Raw genomic sequence first — 22,176 nt, 5'->3', positions numbered from 1 at the left:
CAAATATTAATGTGCCTGTTTTGAGGGCAAAAAGTGTTTGAAATCATTAGGCATATAAGAGGGGGCAATTTTCATTGAATTAATTTTTTGGTGACAAAATGACAGCTAACGCCTAAACACTATATACCAAGTTGGCCCCGCCCTGGGTTAGAACCCCACCCCGGGGATCATGAAATTTAAAATTTTGGTAGAGGCTTTCCTGCTCTACATCACCATGCATTTAGTTTGCCATATACATGTGCGGTTCATGAGAAGATTTTTGAAAATTGGTCAATTTTGAGCAGTTTTTCCCCACACCTACGGCCCCAGGGGTGCAGGAATCCTGAAATTTACAATTTATGTCCTTATTTTGAGGCGAAAATAGCTAATATCATCATTATGTCGTCGTTTTGTTATTTTGGGACGAAAAGTCGCTAAGTATCGTTTTATTGTCTTTTCGTCTCCATATAACATAAAGACGATAAATTGTAAAATGGCACAAATCAGCCACCATACCTAGCCCCTAGGCGTAGCCGCTACGATCTTGAACGCAGCCCAGTGCTATGACCCCAGTTTTTCGTTTTGGTTTCATAAATCTCGTTTAATGTAGAAATCGATAATTTACTTCCCCTAAACATGACAATACACATAACTGGGATGCGAATCTCTTTTACGTTGAAAAACAACGTACCACGGTAACGAATTTACGGGGCACCGTTTCAATATGGCAAACTGTAAACTACGACACCGTGACACGAGTGTGGGTCGGCGTCAACAAGCAGGTACGTGTTGGAAGTTTACATATTTATGGTAGGTATTAGTTTGATTTATTGCAAATTTAACAGCTCTACTCGTATTTTAAGGTTTACATAATGCAGATAGATCTTCCGTGCAGTGGAATACTGTGTCGTAAAGGACGTGTGTCTAGATCCTATAAGACAAACATGAACAAAACTGGGGGTAAATCTACTAGGATGTACAAGCTAGTAAATATATGTTCCTCAAGTTTAGACAGTCCGTGCTGTAGTACCACGGTCACTTGTTGATGATGTTAATCCGTGGTTTTATCTACAGGTATCGGCATTTAATCAATAAATCTATATAAAGATATACATCTATATGTACACAGATTTATAAAGAAACAAAAATATTATATATTGACAGAAGCCCCCCCCCCCCCCCCCCTCCCCCTCTATTTATATCTACGGGTGCTTGGAATACACATCTTACCTTGTGCATTCATATGTTATGACCCAGGCACCTGTGTTTATACCTGTTTATTGATTAAAGTTCAGATACCTTGGCTGTGTTTTATCACACCATTGAACCAATTTTATCACGAACCTTTCAGTTTCATATTCATATACTTTTCATTATTATTGATTTAAAACAGAGATGAAGTTAATGATTCTCATTCTCATCACATTGTACATAGTGATTTAATGTTAACCAGGTCCAACACAATCTCTAGGCCCTATATTTAGCTATAGCTTTATTTTTAGCTGTTTAAAATAGCCTGATTAAGCTACAGTACCTGGCCATATAAGTGAGTCATCATTCCAATTTTTGCTATATATTTCATTGAAAAAAGATTTTCTTAAGAGGGTGTCCATTATGATATCAGGCAGAGGTTGGCACATGCTATCTCTCTGATTTTCATGAAACTTTGTGCAAATATCAAAATATCAAATTTTCTATCATCATGATCATGTTTAGTTTGGGTTCGACATGGAAAAATAACTTTGAGATAATTTTGGTGCAAAAAGGTCACGGTTGATTGATTGATTGTTTTGCTGTTTTCCGCCACACTCAACAATTTTTCAGTTATAATATGGTGGTGCCCAGTTTTTTATTGGTGGAAGAGAGAACTCAGATACAATGCACCTGGGAAGAGACCACCGACCTTCGGAAAGTAAACTGGGAAACTTTCTCACTTAACGGCGCGAGCGGGATTCGAACCCGCGCCGACCAGAAGTGAGAAAAAATCACGAAATATTGGAAAAATGGGCTACGTTTGAGCAGCTCTAAATTGTCATAAAACTTAGAAATAGAGAAAAGCAATGTATTAAATATATGTTTGATATACACTATATGCAATAACTAAGAGAGTTTTTATGTGTATATTTATCCAATGAATGAATTTATCAATTGTTAAAGTTGCACATATTTCACATCAATATATTTTACAAGATAATGATCAAAATTTAAAATCTCATAAAACCCGATGCAATGCCTTGAAAGAAATTAATTATGTATATAACCACAAAGTTAAAGAGGTGTATTTCAAGTTACAAAAATAAATTCAGTGAGAAGAGCAAGGTTTGATGGTGAAAAGTTGAACCGAAATCTCTAAATTTTCAATAACTGCAAAAAGGTCTACTACTTCAATGAACATTGTTGATCTAGATATAAATAGAAATAAATATGAAGTAGATATAATTAAAAGACTAAAATTCATGAAAACCCTTGGCTACCTAAGTTTTATCACATTCATGAGGGAATGGATATCATTTAATTTCATAAAGATATGAAAAGTGAAATCATTAAAAATATAGAGATAAAACTGTAAACATGTTCACCCCCTATCTCTCCCCCCCCCCCCCCCCCCCGCTTGTTATTTATGCACCTCCCCCTCCCCATTCTATTTGCCTGTCATCATGCAATTTTATGCATTTTCTCTCTTCATCTGATGCAGCCTTAAAGGGACTGATCCACGATTTTCCCCAAAATTTTGTTTTTCATTTCTAATGATCAAAATCTATTGTCTAATGTGTTTAAAAGATTTCACATAAAAATTAAGCTTATACATCATCACAGAAGCTCATTCTAGAGAGTTTATTATTTGTTTTGTAAACAAAGATTGCGGTATGTTTATGAAATTATCAAAAGAATGTATATAGATCTATGTTTATTATATCTTTTACATTTCAAGCATTCTTTGGGTAAAATGTGTCATCTAAAAGTTAAAATTTGTGACCATGCAAATTTAAGATGCTTGATATTACAAAATTAACATTTCACTGGTTTGTTTGTATACATGAAAAGACTCGAGTCTTTGTTTACATAACATAGATCTAAGGCTAAAATATTGCTTTTTTTCTTGTGTTCAGAATTTCAAAATTTTTGCTGTCGACATTAAATCAGTTATATTTTTAATGTTCAACATCAAAAATTAAAAATATTTTTTTCAAAAATCGTGAACCAGTCCCTTTAAAGTATACTACATTGATTTTAAAGCTAGTTGTCAAAATATTAAAGCACAGGAGTATTGCAGTTTATTATAACCCACACAACGAAGTTGCAGAGAGTGTAATATTTTTTATCCATCCATCAAATCCGTCATTCTCCCTCTTGTCAGGTCAGGACAACTCCTCTGAGACCGCTCACCAAAATTTCGTGAAACTTTGCAGCTGATAAGAACACACTGTAGATGTGCATATTCCCAGGAAATTCTGATTCAATAACTTTTCTGGGAGTTATATTATGCCCCTTTTGAACTTAGAATTTTGATCCTGTCTGTCCTGTTCTTGCAGTAATGCATAGCATTACCATTCATGATGTGAGACATTGTCAAGCAATCAATGTTGAGCATAGGATATGTGAGCTTGCTCACTTTTGCTTTCTTTCATTAAATTATATATTATATGTTTGACCATTTTATGGGCTTTGTGATCTATAACGAGTAAAATGCCCCCTCCCCCCTTCCCCAACTATAGCTATTATTGAGTGTACTTAAGGTAGTGATTGCATGGGTCATTGAACATTAAAGAATCTATGAATTTTTTTGATTTTTACATATTTTATAGTTGACAGTATCTGTAGCTCATTATGAAAGTATCATATAGGGTTTTCACGGAAATTGTGACGCTACGGTTGTCATAGTAACCCCTCTTGTTGACTTTCCGTAATAAATGATACAGGTATTTCAGGTGATGTTTAAAAATGATACAAAAGGGGTAAGGGATACAAATTTTATATCAAATTGAAGTTAAAGCCTTAAATGATATATGATTTGTATTAATATGCCCATTTATTTTCATATGAAGTAGAAGCACTGCTTGGGCTGCTTATGAGCAATTTCGCAATTTTTAGAAGGCAATTTAATTATTCACCAAAGCAGACATATTTTAACCCCCTGAGGAATAAATGACCAATTAATTTTTATTTATTTTTAAATATGTTTTAACAGATGTTAGGAGGATTTTTTCCTGAAAGTATCAATATTGGTTTTCAGGTTTACTATATGGCACTATGATCACTATAGTTACCCCCCCCCCCCCCCCCTCCTTATGTAAATGCTGCAGGTGATAATTACAATAAATATGCATCTTACATGTATTTATTTCAACTCATATTAAAACTATGAAATTGTTTTGATGTTTATTAGTGAATTTATTCTACATAGAATGATAGTACTGTTGCTTTGGAGATGTTTTTATTACTTTCTATTTGAAATAACTTGTATATTCATTCTCTGTAAGCGTATGTTAAAAACACGGGAAATGTAACCCATCCGATGTAAACTGTGCATTGTGACGTCGATACCTGCAACGTCTTTATTTTTTCTCCTTTCAAACGAAGCGATTATCAAACAACAAAACTTTCTTACTTTTTATATTATAAGAAATAACTTAACTAATTGAGAAATTAACAGCAAGTGCTGCTTTTCAGAATACACACTTTTTGATTTCTCTTAAATTAACATCCACATTACATACATGTAGTAGCATTTTAGATTTATGTGCACTAACACAATATAGGCCTACATGTTATGAAATTCATAGCATTATATATTATGATATTAATAGGCTTAGTGGTTTGTGAATTAAATTTACGTGCTGTAAGACTGAAAATTAACAGGGGAAGGGGAGGGATGGGGGGGGGGGGGGGGGGGGGGGGGGGGGGGGTGGTTGGGTTGGGTTACATGTATCATAGAGACTTTGGGCCTTAATGACTATTTTTAAAAAAAAGATAATTAAAACATAAGGGATTTTTTTCATTTGTATTGTATTTTATTCGTATAGTTCTAAACATATTTTCACTTTACCCTGTGTCTGGTTATAACTGACAAGTCTTTGTTTCCATCGTCTGTCATTATTACTGATACATAAGCGCTTGACATATTCCGAAATTGGAAACAAAATAGTCTCTTTTTAGATACTACATGAATAAACCACGTGATGCCTTGCAATCACTATACCTTAAGTAGTCCAGTATTAGCATCATAGTTCAGATACTATATATCTAATCATTATGTATTGTAGTCTACTGCTAGTTATGTCAGTTTAATCCAGATTTAAAAAATCATTAACAACACCATACCCACTAATCAATTCATGCATGGATTTAGATAACTAGTATTTAGAGTTGGTCAGTATTTAAATGGCCAGATATAATTGAATTAGAAATAGTGATTGGACTTGTTAAATGAGCTGACTCTGTGGATATTTATAGTGTGATCTTATATCAAGGTGAAATGGTGTACACAGTGTATACATATATATAGATCAGGTGTATTTGCCAACTGGATTGTGTATATATGTGTCATTTCAACTAGCTGGATATTAAAGGCAAATATGAAATTACACTATTACTGATCTGATCTGTCTCGTACTAGTATTAGTTAATTATCATTGAATTTCTTTCTCTGCCCATGCCACTGTATATCATGTAAGATTGTGTTATCACAACTAAATGTAAATGATCTTTATCTGTTAGGTATTGGGTTCAGCTGTAGTTTATTCAATAGGTGTAATACCCCACCTAATTATATGTGACAAATGTATGAAATGGCAATATACATTACAAGTGTAAGTGATTTTTATGTATATATTGTACAAAAAAAAGTGTGAAATTTCATGTACAGTACAATGTCAATTTCCATTTTGTACCTTCAGTTTTGATTAGAACTTTTGATTACAGAAGCCTAGTGGTTAGGACGATACTTTTCATCTGTGAGGTCTAATGGTTCCATTCTGGGATCTGAACTCTGTCAAACCTAAAACTAATGGTTCCATTCTGGAATCTGAACTCTGTCAAACCTAAGACAGTTAACATAAGGTATAGTGTTATATTTATATTACAAATCGCATTTTCCTCTATGAACCAACCAATTTCAGCGCGCGACACAATCCGTTCACATCGACTATGAACGGATTATGAACTAGCTTAAAGCACGCGACTGAGAGAGCGTAATGATTTGAAAAAAAATAGAACATCTGTTACAAAGATCTCGCAGGTCACACCCTTGGATTAAGATTGTAAACTTACGTGGATTATCATCCCAATCTTGCTGTCTCCTACCTCCAAAATACAGTGCACCTTGCAATGTTGATAAAAGGCAGGACGAGGCGAAACGTGACGTCATGTCTATGTGTTGATGTACGTCACAATAACTACTGTGACAGAGGCTAGGAGTTCGTTTTATGCAACAAAATAGAAGCAATGTAAACAAACGGTGTTTTAGTACATAAATATAAATATAAGAAATGAACATCACTTTTGAGCTGTTCATGGTCAATATGAACGGATTTGGATTTGAGGCAAATTCTCTGAATCGCTAACGCGATTCACAGAATTTGCCTCAAATCCAAATCCGTTCATACTGACCATGAACAGCTCAAAAGTGATGTTCATTTCTTAAAATAGTCACAGGTCTTTATTGGATATGACCTGATAATTAAGGCCAAAATAAAATATGTGTGTTTCCTATTTCACTCCCCCAAAAATTAGGAACAGTAAGTAGGTAAAATCATTTTATTTTATTGAAATAATTCATTCTAAAACTTAGTTTTTGATACACTTTGAATACATGTCTATACACATTACAGTTACTTTTCAAACATTTTGAAGATCAATAGTAGTCGAAATGTAAATCTGAGAAACTAGAACGCGAAAAGAAAAAAAAATTCCAGTTTGAAATTGCAGATTTCTATATAGTCAATAAAATCTTTAGGGTTGGCGGCAAAACAGTAGGTAGTGTCGGAAAACTGGAAACACATAATTATATTTTATTTTTACCTAAATGAGGGGATGGAAGGGGGTTACCCTCCCACCTCCCACCCCTCGATCTTTGATTAGTGATAAATTGCATATGGGTACTGAAGTGTATTGCATGCTAGTTTACTCCCATATGCACTGCAATGGTTATAAGATATATAAATATAACAGGCTTTATGACGCAATATTGCAAATGTATTCTTCATTTTCTGTAAGCGGCCTCCTTGGCCGAGTGGTTAGAGCATCGCGCTCAAAATCACACGGCCCCTCATCTCTGTCGGCGCAGGTTCGAATCCCGCTCTCGCCGGTAAGTGAGAAAGTTTCCCAGTTTACTTTCGGAAGGGCGGTGATCTCTTCCCAGTTACATTGTATCTGGGTTCTCTCTTCCACCAATAAAAACTGGGCGCGCCAGATAACTGAAAAATTGTTGAGTGTGGTGGAAAACATCAATAAATCAATCAATAAATCAATCAGTCATTTTCTGTATTCAATTTGTAAATTGTTTCTTTTGTCTGTCAAAACATAATGGGAACAGCATCGAATGCGTATATCCGGTGCAATCAGTTTGATGCAGATTAGTGGTTAAAAAGGAGAAACGAAAGGAGATATAAAAAAAAGTATGGGAACCTCCCCACTAAACCTCTTTCTCCCCTCTCCCACTCCCCCTTCGTCTCCCACCCCTAACCTCACCCCTCCCTCTCCTTAATGGAGATCCTTTGTCACGGTAGGATTTGGCACAACGAAGAACCTTTACTGCTACAGACTGGAGCATTGCATACTTCAAGAAGCGTGTTAGTATGCTGGTGTGAATTTTAAAAGCGTAGCTGTTCATGCCCTTGTGTATTATCAAAAATCAAATTTATTTCTTGCACGAGTGAGGAATTTTGTATACAGAATCATGTTCTGGTTGAAATGACATTTGCATGGGTTTATAAGAATGAATTAGATTTAACACAACAGAGAAAACTTGCAGATCTGGAACGAAGAGAAAGAATATTTGCAATGATATCTGGATATTGAAAACTCTAGAATTTGATTGGTTTGGAGAAAAAACTGCCATTTTGATAGAAAGTCATCGGTAAAAAAAATTAAAACCTGTTTGCAAGATTCAAATCACTGTCTACAGATGGGTAGTCCTATATATTTACAGTGTATAATATTGTCTGACGTTTTCATACAAAGTGCTAGACCATTCATAGTGAATTTGATCGATCAGGTTGGAGGGTTCATAGCGGGAAATATGACCACTCAAACAGGGAATGCTTACTCCTAGGCACATAATCTCACTTCTAGTGTTTCCAAAAGTCTGCATGTTTGCACATAATCTCTAGTGTTTCCAAAAAGTCTGTGTTTCTCCTCTTCTTGATTTGATATTAATGATAGGATTTATGACTGTGATTGCTGTTTGTAATTTTCACCCATCTCATGCTGCCTGCATAATTAATTTCTGGTATAAATGACAATTGTAATCCTGTATTTCCTCTCAGAGAACATCACCATGGATGCAATGGCCTGATATAAAATCTGAGGAGCTGGAGGATCCAGTGCAATCAATGAAGACTGTGACTCAGGATATCTCTAGGTAAGCAGACTGTATTGATCAATTGTGAGGTAATATGAATAATTTAAGATAGGTTTTGTATTCATATTCTGCTATTAACAAAAACAAATATCAAACACATGGGCTTATTTTAATTAGATTTAGTACAGAATAGAAAAATAAGGAAGTACTGTGAATTTTAAAAGGGATGTATAGGCAGATTATCTAAAACTCCTCTGAAGAACCACAAATGTATAATTTTTATACCTGAACGAAGTTCTGGGGGGTACCGTATATAGAAATCACTCTGTCTGTCCGTCTGTCTGTGCAGATTCGTGTCCGGGCCATAACTTCTTTGTTCTTTGACTTAGGCATACCATATTTGGCACACAGGTAGATCACCATGAGACAATGTGTCGAATACCTTCATGACCTCTATATGACCTTTACCCTTGACCTCAAGGTCAAAATTAAAGGGTTTTTGCAATGGATTCGTGTCCGGGCCATAACTTCTTTGTTCTTTGACATAGGCATATCATATTTTACACATGAGTGTATCACCATGAGACGATGTGTCATGTACTTTCATGACCTCCATATGACCTTGACTTCAAGGTCAAAATTAAAGGTTTTTACAATGGATTTATGTCAGGGCCATGACTTCTTTGTTCTTTGACATAGGCATATCATATTTGACACATGAGTGTATCACCATGACATGATGTGTTGAGTACCTTCATGACCTCTATATGACCTTGAACTTTGACCTCAAGGTCAAAATTGAGGGTTTTGACAGTCATACCATAAGACATGGGTGTATCACCATGAGACTATGTGTCATGTACATTCATGACCTCTTTATGACCTTGACCTTTGATCTCAAGGTCAAAATTATACGTTTATGCCATGGATTTGTGTTCGGACTAAATCTTTCATTTTCTTCTACAAAGGCATACCATATTTTAACACTCAGGAAAGAGGTAATTTACACCTATTAACAACAGCCTTTGGGAGATTGGGGTAAGCGGGGGGTATTCTTAGTGAGCATTGCTCACAGTACATCTTGTTAGTATTGCTATTTTCATACTCTGTGCACAAGTTTGGTAGGTGTGCATTGTCTGTCTTTTTATCTTCTCATCTGCTGGTCCTTCTATTTAATGAATATCTGTATGTCTCAGTGCTTTGTGATGGAGAAATGCACAGTTTGTACTTGGCACAAAGGTTAAAAGACTTTGGTTTTGACGAGAAGTTCTTCTATGACCCCTAGAACAGAGGGATGATTAGAAAGGTATGCATGACTTAAACATCACTTATGACCTGACAGTAATTTGGTCAGGGTGAAGGTCATGAGTTAAATTGTAGAATATTTATGCCCCCTGTAACATTTTACAAGTTATTTAAGTAGAGTTTCCATCCACTGAAAATGTTTTGCTTTGATATCGAAAGACAAAACTGCAATTTGTTGAATTCATTATTGAAAGTTTTGCATGACCATCACATGTACTTCTGCACACTAGGAACTGAGAACCTGCAGTTATATATGTACTGAATATCGCGCCAGTTAAGCCAAGTAAAATTAATTAGTAGATTATCATTCAAACTTCACAAAAAAATGGGGCGGGTGGGAGGATTTTATTTTTTATTTTTTATTTTTCGCCATGGTATTCTTGACCTCGAAAATGCCTTCTATCATTGAGAAAAGGCTTTATAAATCATAATTACATGTGTATTTGGGTTTCTAAAAGGCAAAGTGAAACAAAGTAAGTTTACGATACCGGACCGGACATAAAAATATCCGGAAATCGTAATTTTGAAAAATAAAAAAAATCGGGGTGGGGCGATTTTCGAGGGGCTGGCGGGAATGATTATCTACTAACTAATTTTACTTGGCCTTAAGTGTAGTACTTGAGCTGCATATTGTTCTATATCCTTGTATTCATTAACAATGGATCCCAGATTAATGTAACTCTCACTAAGTTAATGTAACAGGAGGTGACTAACTGCTGCACCACAGAATGGGGTTCTAAAATACAGATAAGGATCATATGGCTATGTGTAGAGGATTAGAAGGTGATTCATGTACCGTAAGCACTGCGTCCTTCATGGTTAGTGGGGAGTTAGTACTGAAGAAGTGTTACGTAAAGTTGTACTAATATTTAAGATAATATGTTGAAGCGGGTGAGATTAATAGACATTTTACACTAAGTTAAACTGAGATTATAAAAATTCCAAACCCTCATTGTTTTCATTTTCATGTTTTACACTAGCTTTATTCGCCAATTACTTGTCAGGCCTTGTCAGTTGTCAGCATGCTAAAGATAATCATAATTTTGCAATTGTGTATCGTAATTTTTCGTTTAGATTCTGTAAACATACATGCATTGGTTTGATTAGAATTGTACTGCATTGTCTAGATACAGCAAATTAGCACGGCTAGAACTTTATGTTAGCTGTTTAGATACAGTAAAATACTCACATTAGCACTGCTAGAACTTTATGTCAGCTGTTTAGATACAGTAAAATACTCACATTAGCACTGCTACATGTAGGACTTTATGTCAACTGTTTAGATGCAGTAAAATACTTACATTAGCACGGCTAGAACTTTATGTTAGCTGTTTAGATACAGTAAAAGATTTACATTAGCACTGCTAATACTTTATGTCAATTGTTTAGATGCCGTAAAATACTTACATTAGCACTGCTAGAACTTTATGTCATTTGTATATATACAGTAAAATACTTACATTAGCACTGCCAGAAGTTTGTGTCAGCTGTTTAGATACAGTAAAATACTCACATCAGCACTGCTAGAACTTTATGTCAGCTGTTTAGATACAGTAAAATACTTACATTAGCACGGCTAGAACTTTATGTTAGCTGTTTAGATACAGTAAAATACTTACATTAGCACTGCTAGAACTTTATGTCAGCTGCTTAGATACAGTAAAATACTTACATTAGCACGGCTAGAACTTTATGTCAGCTTTTTAGACACAGTAAAATACTTACATTAGCACAGCTAGGACTTTATGTCAGCTGTTTAGGGACTGTAAACATACATGCATTGGTTTGATTGGAATCATATTGCAGATGTTTATAGTAACAGTAAGCATACTTATTTTAGCACAGTTAGAATTTTATGCTATAAACACGTTAATATTGACACACTCAGGATGATGTATTTTCTTGCAGTAGATTAGATATCATGAACTTACAGATTGTTTCACTGTAGATATTGTAATCTGTATCATATCAGCACTGTAGGTACTGTAAATTTTACTGTGTTTAGATACTGTAAATTGTACTGTGTTTAGATGCTGTAAATTTTACTGTGTTTAGAGTTTGTGAATTTCACTGTGTTTCGATACTGTAAGGTCTACCATGTTTAGATACTGTAATCATTACTGTGTTTAGGTGCTGTAAATTTTGTTGTATCTAAATACTGTAAATTTTGCTGTTAATTTTCCTGTGTTTTGATACTGTAAGTTTTACTTTGTTCACATACTAATATGAACTGCACTGTATGTGCTTAAATTCTGTAAATTCTACTATGTTTAAATACTGTAAAATTTACTTTGTTCAGATACTGTAAATTATACAATGTTTAGATACTGTAAATTTTTTACTGTGTCTAAATACTGTAAATTTACTGTGTCTGTATACTGTAAATTTGACGATTTAAATACTGTTGTTACTGTGTTTAGATACTGAAAATTTTACTGTGTTTAGATAATGTAAATGCCACCATGTTTAAATACTGTATATTTTACTGTGTTTACATTCTACTATGAACTGTATTGTAAGTGTTTTGATACTGTAAATTTGACTGTGTTTAGATACTGTAAATTTGACTGTGATTAGATACTGTAAATTTTGCTGTGTTGAGATTCTGTAAATTTTCCTCTGTTTAGATACTGTAAATTTTACTGTGGTTAGATACTGTAAATTTTGCTGTGGTTAGATACTGTGAATTCTGCTGTGTTTAGATTCTGCAAATTTTACCGTTTAGATACTACTTCATGTATGAATTGCAATATATGTGTTTGGTTACTGTAAATGATACAGTGTAATTTGGTGTCGTGTTTTTGACCTTGTGACCTTGGGAGTTTGACTCAAATTCCAAACTTTAAGTAAATTCTTAACCTTGCTCATACATGTAACTTATGCATGGTGAGATATAGGGCTTTCATGTTTCATATCTTTTCTTGTGACAAGACTTTTCCTTGTATAACAGTTTGAAGTTTTGGCCTTTTTAGCTCTTCTGAGCCGAAGGCTCAAAGAGCTAATCATATGGCCATGTCTGGCGTGCGGTGTGTGTCAACTTTTTGGAAAAAGGGCTATATCTCAAGATCCACTTGGCCAATTTTTGTCAAATTTGTCACAGGGTATCCTTGGCCCAAGGGCTTTCATTTGTACTGAAACTAGGGTTGTGACCCTTTAACAAGGGGAGATAATTAGGAAAATGCAAACAAAAGTAGTAATTGCTAAAAAATCTTCTTCTCAAGAACCACTGGGCAAACTATCACCAAACTTATGCATAAGGATGAGGATAGGTTGTAGATAAAAAAATTGTTCAAGGCATCATCCTGGGGCAAAGGGTGTGGTCAATGTCACTTCAAAGTTGACCTTAAATTTTGTTTTGTTAAAACTTTGATATTTTGCTTAGTATAAGGACTAGGATCATCAGATTTTGTCAGTTGATGCATCTTAGGACCTAATATCATGTTGTCTCAAAAATAGGTCATGGTGACCGACATCTTGAATTTCGCAGGTAATTATTACTAAATGGATTTTAATGCATATCTTGGACACTTTTGAGCCTATGATCATCAAAAGTTGTCAGTTGATGGATCATGGGACCTTGAACTGTGTCATTGAAAAGTATGTCACCATGACCTACTTTCTGAATTTTATGGCTAATCATTTATGAATACAGTTTAGGTTGTTATTTCAGATACTGGGAGGTTTAAAATCATCAAACCTTGTAAGTTGATGCGTCTAGAGGCCTCGAAACATATTTATATAAAAAATAGGTCACAGTGACCTACTTTTTGAATTTTGCAGACATTCAAATTTCACATTTTTAATTTTAGGTGCATATTTTGGACATTATGATAGCTAGGATCATTAAACTTTGTCAGTTGATGCATCTTGAGTCTTCATAGTTTGTTGACCAAAAAGTAGATCGCCGTGACCTAGTTTTGGAATTTGACGGCTATATTTTAATATTTCAGATTCTATTTGACTTACAATTATCAAACTTTGTCAGTTGATGCATGTTGAGTCTTCAGAGTGTGTTGACTAAAATGTAGCTCACAGTGACCTATTTTTGGATTTTGACGGCTATATTTGAATATTTCAGATACCATTTGACTTACAATCATCAAACTTTGTCAGTTGATGGGTCTTGAGTCTTCAGAGTGTGTCGACCAAAAAGTAAGTCACTGTGACCTACTTTTGGAATTTGACGTTTATATCTGAATATTTCAGATACTATTTGACTTCAATTATCAAACTTTGGCAGTTGATGCATCTTGAGTCTTTGGAGTGTGTCGACCAAAAAGTAGGTCACTGTGGCCTTCTTTTGGGATTTGACGGCTATATTTGAATACTATTTGACTTGTCAGTTGATTCATCTTGAGTCTTCAATGTGTCGACCAAAATTAGGTCACCGTGACCTACTTTTGGACAGTTACATTTAAATTTTCAGGTACTATTTGACTTAACATCATCAAACTTTGTTAATTGTTGAATCCTGGTTAGTGAGGATTTTTGCCTGTTCTACAATGTATCAGAAGAGCGATTCTAGGCCCATGGGCCTCTTGTTTATTGTTCTTTGTTATCTCTTGGTGCACAGTGTTTCATAATTTCATCTTGTTTAAGCTAAATGAGGTAGGTATTGAAAAATATATGATACCCGAATCATGTACAGAAAAGGTTGCATTGTAAATTTGAGGTTATTTATGAGGATTTTGATAAGATGGGTCTATATCCATTTGGTCTGTACAAAAATTTATTCCAGAGAAATGAAGGTCTGCAGTACATTGCTATACTTCAAACTGCATGATTGAACACAAATGTTACGAAATTTAAGATATGTTATGTAAATAGTAAATGACATTTCTGTTTCGTAAATCACAGGCTGTTTTTCTGTATTTGTAGAGAACGTGGAATATCATGGAGGTCACAAGTATATCCCCATATTGAGAAAAAACAGCAACCAGTTACCTTTAAACTCACTATGAATTTTGTAGAGGAATTGATAAAGAGTACGGTACAAAGCATGTGACCATTGAAGAAATGTCCCGAGAAGCTCTTAGTGGAGAATATGAAAATTGGAATTCAGAGGCTGATGATGAGCTTTAACAAAGTGAAAAAAGGTCACCCGAATATCTGCACGTAATTGTTGATTCTTTTAATATAGAAAGAACGCTAACCAGCTTTGCTTGTTATATGTAAGAAACAGTACTGTTTTCTACAAGATTAGGTAGTTCGTATGTAGCAGGGGCCAGGATTTTATGCTGCTTTTATCAATCAGTTGGACTTTGAGGAAATGGTCGAAACGAGGACAAAATACTGCTGGTCTGTGGTGCCAATATGGAGAAAATGTATGTTCGTCTTTCCCGTTTTCTCTCTCGTCTGTATGACGTATTATTTTTTTTCTAACTATTTGATGTCTACGAATGTTTATGACTCCAACGGAAGATTCCGAGGTATGGTTGCTACTGATGTCTATAGATATCAACCGTCAGGTACCGCCAAGTTTTCTACAGACCACGTGACTATTTCAAAAATTACCATGCTATTCAATAGCAGGGAAAGTACTGAGACGTTCCGAAACTCGCACATCATGATCTGCACCGGGAACGGGCGTTTGGGTAACAAAATGTTTGAGTTCGCTTCTCTCCTTGGGATCGCCAAGCGTCACAATTATAAACCGATGATATTACGCGGGAATTCTTTATTGCAAGTGTTTGACATTAACCAGGTGACCAACACACAACCAAAGAACATAAAGGGTGTTGGTGAGCGAGGAGCTGGGGTGTATGACAAGTCTTTAGAGAGCTTGAAACATGACATGAACTATTCGTTGGGAGGGTTCTACCAGAGTTGGAAATATTTCGATTTTATTAGAGACGAAGTGAGAAAATCGTTCAAATTCAGAGCCAGCCACTTTGACAAAGCTCGGCAAACGCAGATATCGCTGAATGTTGGTGACAAACTGACTGTGGGAGTGCACGTGCGTAGAGGCGACATGAACAGTAAGAGAGAACTGTCACGTGGCTATAATGTTGCCACTAAAGAATACTTTACCAAGGCCTTTCAATATTTCAGGGATAGATTCAAACATCTGATGTTTTTAGTTGTTAGTGACGATTTAACATGGTGTAAAAACAACATGAAAGGTGACGATGTGAAATATGTATCCACCGGAAGTGCGGGAAGCGATATGGCGTTCCTTGCGCAGTGTAACCATAGCATCGTTTCCACCGGAAGTTTTGGGTGGTGGGGTGCCTATCTTGCTGGTGGGGAAGTTGTCTATTACCGGAATTTCCCCTCCAACAACAGCTGGTTGTTAAAACAATACAACAGGACTGAATACTACCCCCCGCGGTGGGTCGGCATGGAGTGAGGTGGATTTCATTAACGTCCCCAATTTTCTTATTGATATGTATTGATATATTTTTTTCCATTGTTTTTGAATTATTATATTGAATACAATATTTATTTACTTGTGATTAACCTATACCAGTTTGTTCACTTTAACCAATTCCATACATTACCACCAAGAATACATTCCAGAACCAGTTACCTGTTTACAAATAACGGTAGTATATTTATGACACCTTTCTTATTATATACTTATGTAATTTTTATCTGTTTCTTGCATGGAAATTCTCTCTGAGTCTTCAGTTGTATTCATTCTTACACGGCCACCATCCCTGTTTGGTGATTGCAACACAGAATGGTATACATGTACTATTTTTACAGCTTCAATGTGGAAACTTTATTTATTATTGTAAATCTTAACCGGCTCATTTTATAAGTACATGTATGTGCATTTACAGCGTTTCCCCCAGATTCAAAACAAGAGGCTTCGCTAGTAAGATCCCATCGTGGAAATCCGAGTGTTATATTCGGTAACATGTTCAAAATATGTACAACCAAACTTTCAATACAGGACTGAACTATTAAGTATATATTGAACAAGTTGAATTTCAGTCACGCAAAAGCAATTTCCTCAGACCTACCCAGTTTCTTCTCTTTTTTATTATCACTGAGATTTGTTTCAGAATTTCATTATGGAAACGTGACATTGAAGAATAACCCCTTGATTTACTAGCATTTTAAAGCGAATATTTTATTACATGAGGCATATTTTCTGTGGAAAACTCATTGGTTACAGTTTCTCTTTCAAATTTGATTGTGCTGTTTTCCTTCTATGTTAAGTATACGTATGTAAGATATTGTAATGTGCCATCTGCCATGTGTTATTTCCTAATAACATTGCTTGTGTTAAAAATTATAATTCCGTTGTGTTTTTCCGTTGGACAACTTTCTTCCAGTGCATTTTGCAGGTGATATTTTCTTGGAAAGCATTCCATTTTAACATACTATGTTGCTGATCATCAATTTGTATAATGAAAATATTGGTTTCTTTTAATAAATAAATTTTTATTGATTTTATTTCCACTCATTAGTGTCTATTTTATGTTTTCGTCTGGAAACCATCGCGACATGTTGTAATTGCTTTGTCTGTCGATCTATTTGTCACAGCTACGAGTTTTGTAAGAGTGCTGTTTAATACATGTAATACGGATGTATATGTAATTGCTGTGATAAAATTTAGGAATTCATTTCAAAATTAAGGATTATCTCCCTCATACATAGATCTGATCCTTCGACAAATTTGGCTCCAGTCTTTGGCGCTCTGGTTTTCCTTTTAGCTCTTACAAGTTTATTGCTTTTTTCGGATTTCCAAAATTTCGGCTTGGGCATCGTTGAAGATACATTATTTGTCAAAATGCGCATCTGGTGCATCAAAATGGGTATCGTATAAGAGTTACATGTACGAGATCGGACTTGGTATGTATATACCTTGTGCGATTCATTTAATTATTATAATTCTACCACCAATGAAGATTCCAGTGCAGCCTGGGTCTTCATCATCTCATAGAATAAAGCTTTTTGACGAGGTTGGTTTTCATTTATTGGCATCATGAGATCATTTGACGCATTTCATAATCTATGATGCCATTGCAGGATATCTGCCTGCTCATGTAGGCATTAGGTACATGTAGTGGTTAAGGCGCTCGCTTCTTAACCGGCAGATCCAGGTTCGATTCTGCAACCCGGCGCCGTGCCAGGCAAATCCCGGTGTTCAAACATGATCTTGGAAATGGAGTTCCCGTGAAACGATAGACGTTGGCACGATAAAGGAGTTTCACTATTATGGGTCTGGACGCCATGTATAAGTCAAACTATGTGAGTATATGACATTTTACCTTCTGCTGGTGACATCTCTACATGGGTGAATAATTCTTGAATGAGCCGTAAAACTATACAAAACAAATGAAAGTCTTCTATATTGTAGAACTGTTAGGAAGGTTGTTATTTTCTATTTGTATGAGGATCTTTTAATGTAGATCATGATTGTTTAACGTTGTTTATTAACGGCAGTAAGTTCTAAAACTTCTGTATAGCAGGGAATTAACTCGCGGAGTTAATTTTCGCTATATTCGCTGAAACAAAATTTCCGCGAATTAAACATTCAGTGAATTAATCTTTCATATTGATACGAAATCGGGTTCGGGATATTAAAAGTTGTTAAACAGAGTGGGATTTGTTGCTAAATGAAAAAAAAATCGCGATTTTTTCCGATAGCGCTATTAACCTCCTATACAGGTATTGATTATACAGTCCCTCGTCATCTCAGATATTGACAGGGAGGCATCATTAAGATGTGGGAGGAAACCGGAATACACGAAGACAATAAACATTTATATGCGTGCGGACAAACACAATTCTCTCTGGCGACTGATCGAGCTCTGGTGGAAACACCCCATAAATAATTTTCGATATACTTGCATATATATGTTATCACGCATAGAGAATCGAAATTCAAAAAGTAATTTTGTTTGTGATGTATATCAAGTAAGACTTATAAATATATATTTTTGTCGTTTGAAAAAAATGTACATTAAGATTATTTACTTTCACATATTAAAGCTTTTTCACCGACTAGGCTTTACTTCAGTAAAATCATACCACCATTGTGAAATAGATTATGTTTTGAAAACATGCGCTTTCATACGCGTGCTGATTTGTTGGGGAAAATATCTCAAGTCCTGATACAAGCGGCAGCAAGGCATCCGTCCCATTTTCACTGCTACTCCGTCGACCCAAAAGGACCAAACTGAGACCGCTGTATGGGACGCAAAGAAGAAAGTTCCCTCTACCAAGCCTTGAGTCGCGTAGCGGCGAGCTATTCTTTGGCATCGCGTCCGTCCTGCGGATTCACATCTTCACTTCTACCCTAGCTCATATCCAACTGGATCTAGTTTGACTCATGACAGTGTATTTAATTGAATTTTTAAATAAAATCGATGCCATGCACATAAAATTCTTAGTAATATCAATTGAATGCAGAGATTGTTTTTGAAGGAATGTGAAAATATTCTAGATATCGTCCTAGCAGATTTGCAACTGGATACAGTTGGGAGAAGATGAGACTGCTGGTATCAAAACAGGTACTGCATGTCTTTCATCGAGTTTAAGATTTATTATCATGGTTAATAACGTTATGTATAATATATCAAATTTTTAGCCAAACGATAATGATGAGAGACATATGAAGACCATCGAAAGAATAATCTTAATCGCGCATGGATATAAGGAGGAGGGAGGGGTAGAACTCTGGTTAGATGAATATTTACTTCGATATATTGCATTTAGTTTTCTGCGGAAATAAATAATACGGCGATTCTTGTACTAATATTCTAACAGAATTCCGACGAAAATATTTAGATATTATCTTAATTGAATGAATGAATTCTATATTTGCTCTAAACAACGAACGAGTTACATGTAACATAATTTACATACGCACGTGGTACATTTTTGTGGGAATACTTCATGTAAATAAAACGAAAGATATATTTGAAGACTTCAAGAGAATAATTTGTATCGATACCTGCTACAAATTGTGTCTGTGCTGTTTTGTCTTTTTCGGTAGGCTTTTGATATATTGAAATATACAAATAAGTATCATCTCGTGCAGATGTGTTGGATACCATGGATATTGGTCTTGAACTTTATGTTTACACAACTTTTGTCGCTCTAATGGGTAAATTCTGCAAGCCGATGTTTCGTGTTCTTAGTTTGTGACGTTGAAATTCTTAAGAATAATTCTTATTCATGTACACTTCATAGATTCAGAATTAAAGTTTTTAAGAGGGTGCTGTATATACCCCCACATCCCTAGTTGGAAATCGTGGATGAGTCGAAGCTGAGGCCCTTGAGTTAACTTTAGAAATTCGACAAACAACAAAACCAAAAAATAGCAATCACGTTAGTTTATTACAAGTCAATTGGATCAGGAGACATAATGCGATCCGTGATTGTTCGTTGCCGTCCGTTAACCTTCAATCAATCTATCAATGCTTTATTCTCATAAATATACAGTCATACATTACAGAGAGGAGGTTGGAAAATACAGAATACTGCATATACAACATGTACAGGAATAAATATTTTTATACCACTATGTATAAAGTGGAGAAACATTTATTCGGCAAATGAACATTACTACGAGACCAAATTATAGCCTAATTAAATCATTAAAGCTACGTAAGGTTCAAATTTTCCTTTATAACAAGTAGAAATTTACATAAACTTTTAAGCAGTGCGAAATTTGTTGATGTAAATAGCTTGTGGAATTTTAAGATATTTGGATTCTTTGTTAGATTTTCAGTCAATAAAGCTCATCTGGCATTTGTTAAATTATGTTGTGTACACTCTAAAATGTAATGTATTCGTGTCCTACTTTGTTTTGATTACACGAATAACAGAATGAAATTGAGTTCTAGGAGTATTATTCCTACTTCCACACTCAATGGGTAGTTTAAAATTATTTACATTTAAATTTACATTTATATAAAATCAATGCATATTTTCCAGGCAGAATAGTGAGACAACTCTCGAATATCAGAGTATTTGCAAAATTCTGTAATTTAAACATTTGGGAGAAAGATAAATATTACTCCCCCACTCTTGAATAAATTGATCTATTAATATTCTTTTAACTTCCTGTTTCACCCAATTTGATTATATAGAAATTATATTGTCCATATATATGAGAGTCCACATTCATTTAATATATTTTTGATAAGTTTTAACCATTTCTTCTTTTTTAACTAAAGGACATATCTTAGCGTGTAATTTATCATTGTTACTAGAGAAATGAAGTTTCGCCCAAATCGGTATCATTTTTATCTTAACTATTACTTGAAGAGGGTATCTCCCAAGTTCCCCATATATCATTCTACCTTTGAACATCTCCGACACCGCACGGTAATTGTATTTTAAAAATTTTAATTTAATATAGAACATCTCTACGGGACAAATTGTTAATTCCATGGTCACTGAATTTTGAATAAGACGTTTAAAACACATTATAATCAAATATCATGGGTGTTTTGGATAAGACCTTAAGGTAGCTCACTACACTAAATATTATACTCTTTATGACAATACGTCCCAAGATGGCGATTTAAATGTGTTGTGAAATTATTTTTATCGATCGATTTCTTTGTCGATCATCGAAGTTCTATGGTTAAAGTTTTAGGCTGGTAAACTGCAGATGCCGAGTTCAAATCCGCCAGTCTTTTGTTCATATGTGTTAAAATAATTTTTTTTTGAAAATCATGTTGTTATCCAAATTTGCATATTTACTGCCTTTTTGGCATATATCCATATTATATATCATCCTATATTTTATGATTAAACCAACTAGTGCTGATTTTAGAAATTATTTCAGAGTGTTTGAGCCTCCTTTTGAAACCAGAGGTCCCGTGTCATGGTAGATGTGTGTTTAACTTGTGACAATAAACAACCTTCATTGTTACATAGCAAGACGATTTCTTTATCTTCAAATAACAGACTATTGGCGAAGAAGCAGTGGCTACCCAATAAGTATGTTTAACGGATTAGGCGTTTGTTAAATGGTCTATTAAACACCATATTCTGAACTCCATAACGTTTACAATGAAGGTTGTACATACAAAACGGGTAAATATATGAATACAGTGTATATACATGTTACATGTATCTATAAATTGCTACACAAAAACAACATCGAATTTGATCAATAAAGTACAAAATAACCAAGATAGGAATTTCTCGTTTCGTCGGTAAGCCTATGACCATGCGCGGTGAAAGTGATTTCTAATCAGAGATAGCTACATGTAAAGGTACTGAAGGAAAAACCGAAGAAATTGTAATGAAAAAAAAATTCAATGTTTTGTTGTTGGATATAGAATTTGATTTTTTATATGCTTCGCATTCGTGAAAATATATATATCTTTAAAAAATCCTGTCTCACTCGCGAAATAAATTTCACATCCAACAACACATTGAATAGCCTCCATTTATTT

The 22,176-nt window shown here is 34.8% G+C and overlaps 1 protein-coding gene across 8 annotated transcripts; it reads left to right on the top strand.

The window, feature by feature from the left end:
• Window positions 1-563: 563 nt before the first annotated feature.
• On the top strand, window positions 564-17,219 carry LOC125660723 (galactoside alpha-(1,2)-fucosyltransferase 1-like). 8 transcript variants are annotated; one of them, XM_048892537.2, is made up of 4 exons: window positions 588-789; window positions 8,466-8,560; window positions 13,884-13,957; window positions 14,684-17,219. In XM_048892537.2, the coding sequence occupies exon 4, from the start codon at window positions 15,075-15,077 to the stop codon at window positions 16,152-16,154; it is 1,080 nt and encodes a 359-aa protein (XP_048748494.1). In that variant the 5' UTR covers window positions 588-789; window positions 8,466-8,560; window positions 13,884-13,957; window positions 14,684-15,074; the 3' UTR covers window positions 16,155-17,219. The 8 variants fall into 8 exon arrangements, 4 of the variants coding, with proteins under 4 accessions (XP_048748494.1, XP_048748491.1, XP_056003183.1 ...); XM_056147208.1 differs by lacking the exon at window positions 588-789 and adding an exon at window positions 5,828-6,039; XR_008797997.1 differs by lacking the exons at window positions 13,884-13,957; window positions 14,684-17,219 and adding an exon at window positions 10,508-10,875 and having other exon boundaries at window positions 564-761.
• The last annotated feature ends 4,957 nt before the right edge of the window (window positions 17,220-22,176 follow it).

Source organism: Ostrea edulis, chromosome 8, assembly GCF_947568905.1.
Source record: "Ostrea edulis chromosome 8, xbOstEdul1.1, whole genome shotgun sequence".
Lineage (NCBI taxonomy): Eukaryota > Metazoa > Mollusca > Bivalvia > Ostreida > Ostreidae > Ostrea > Ostrea edulis.
This window is presented reverse-complemented; position numbering and strand designations above follow the sequence as displayed.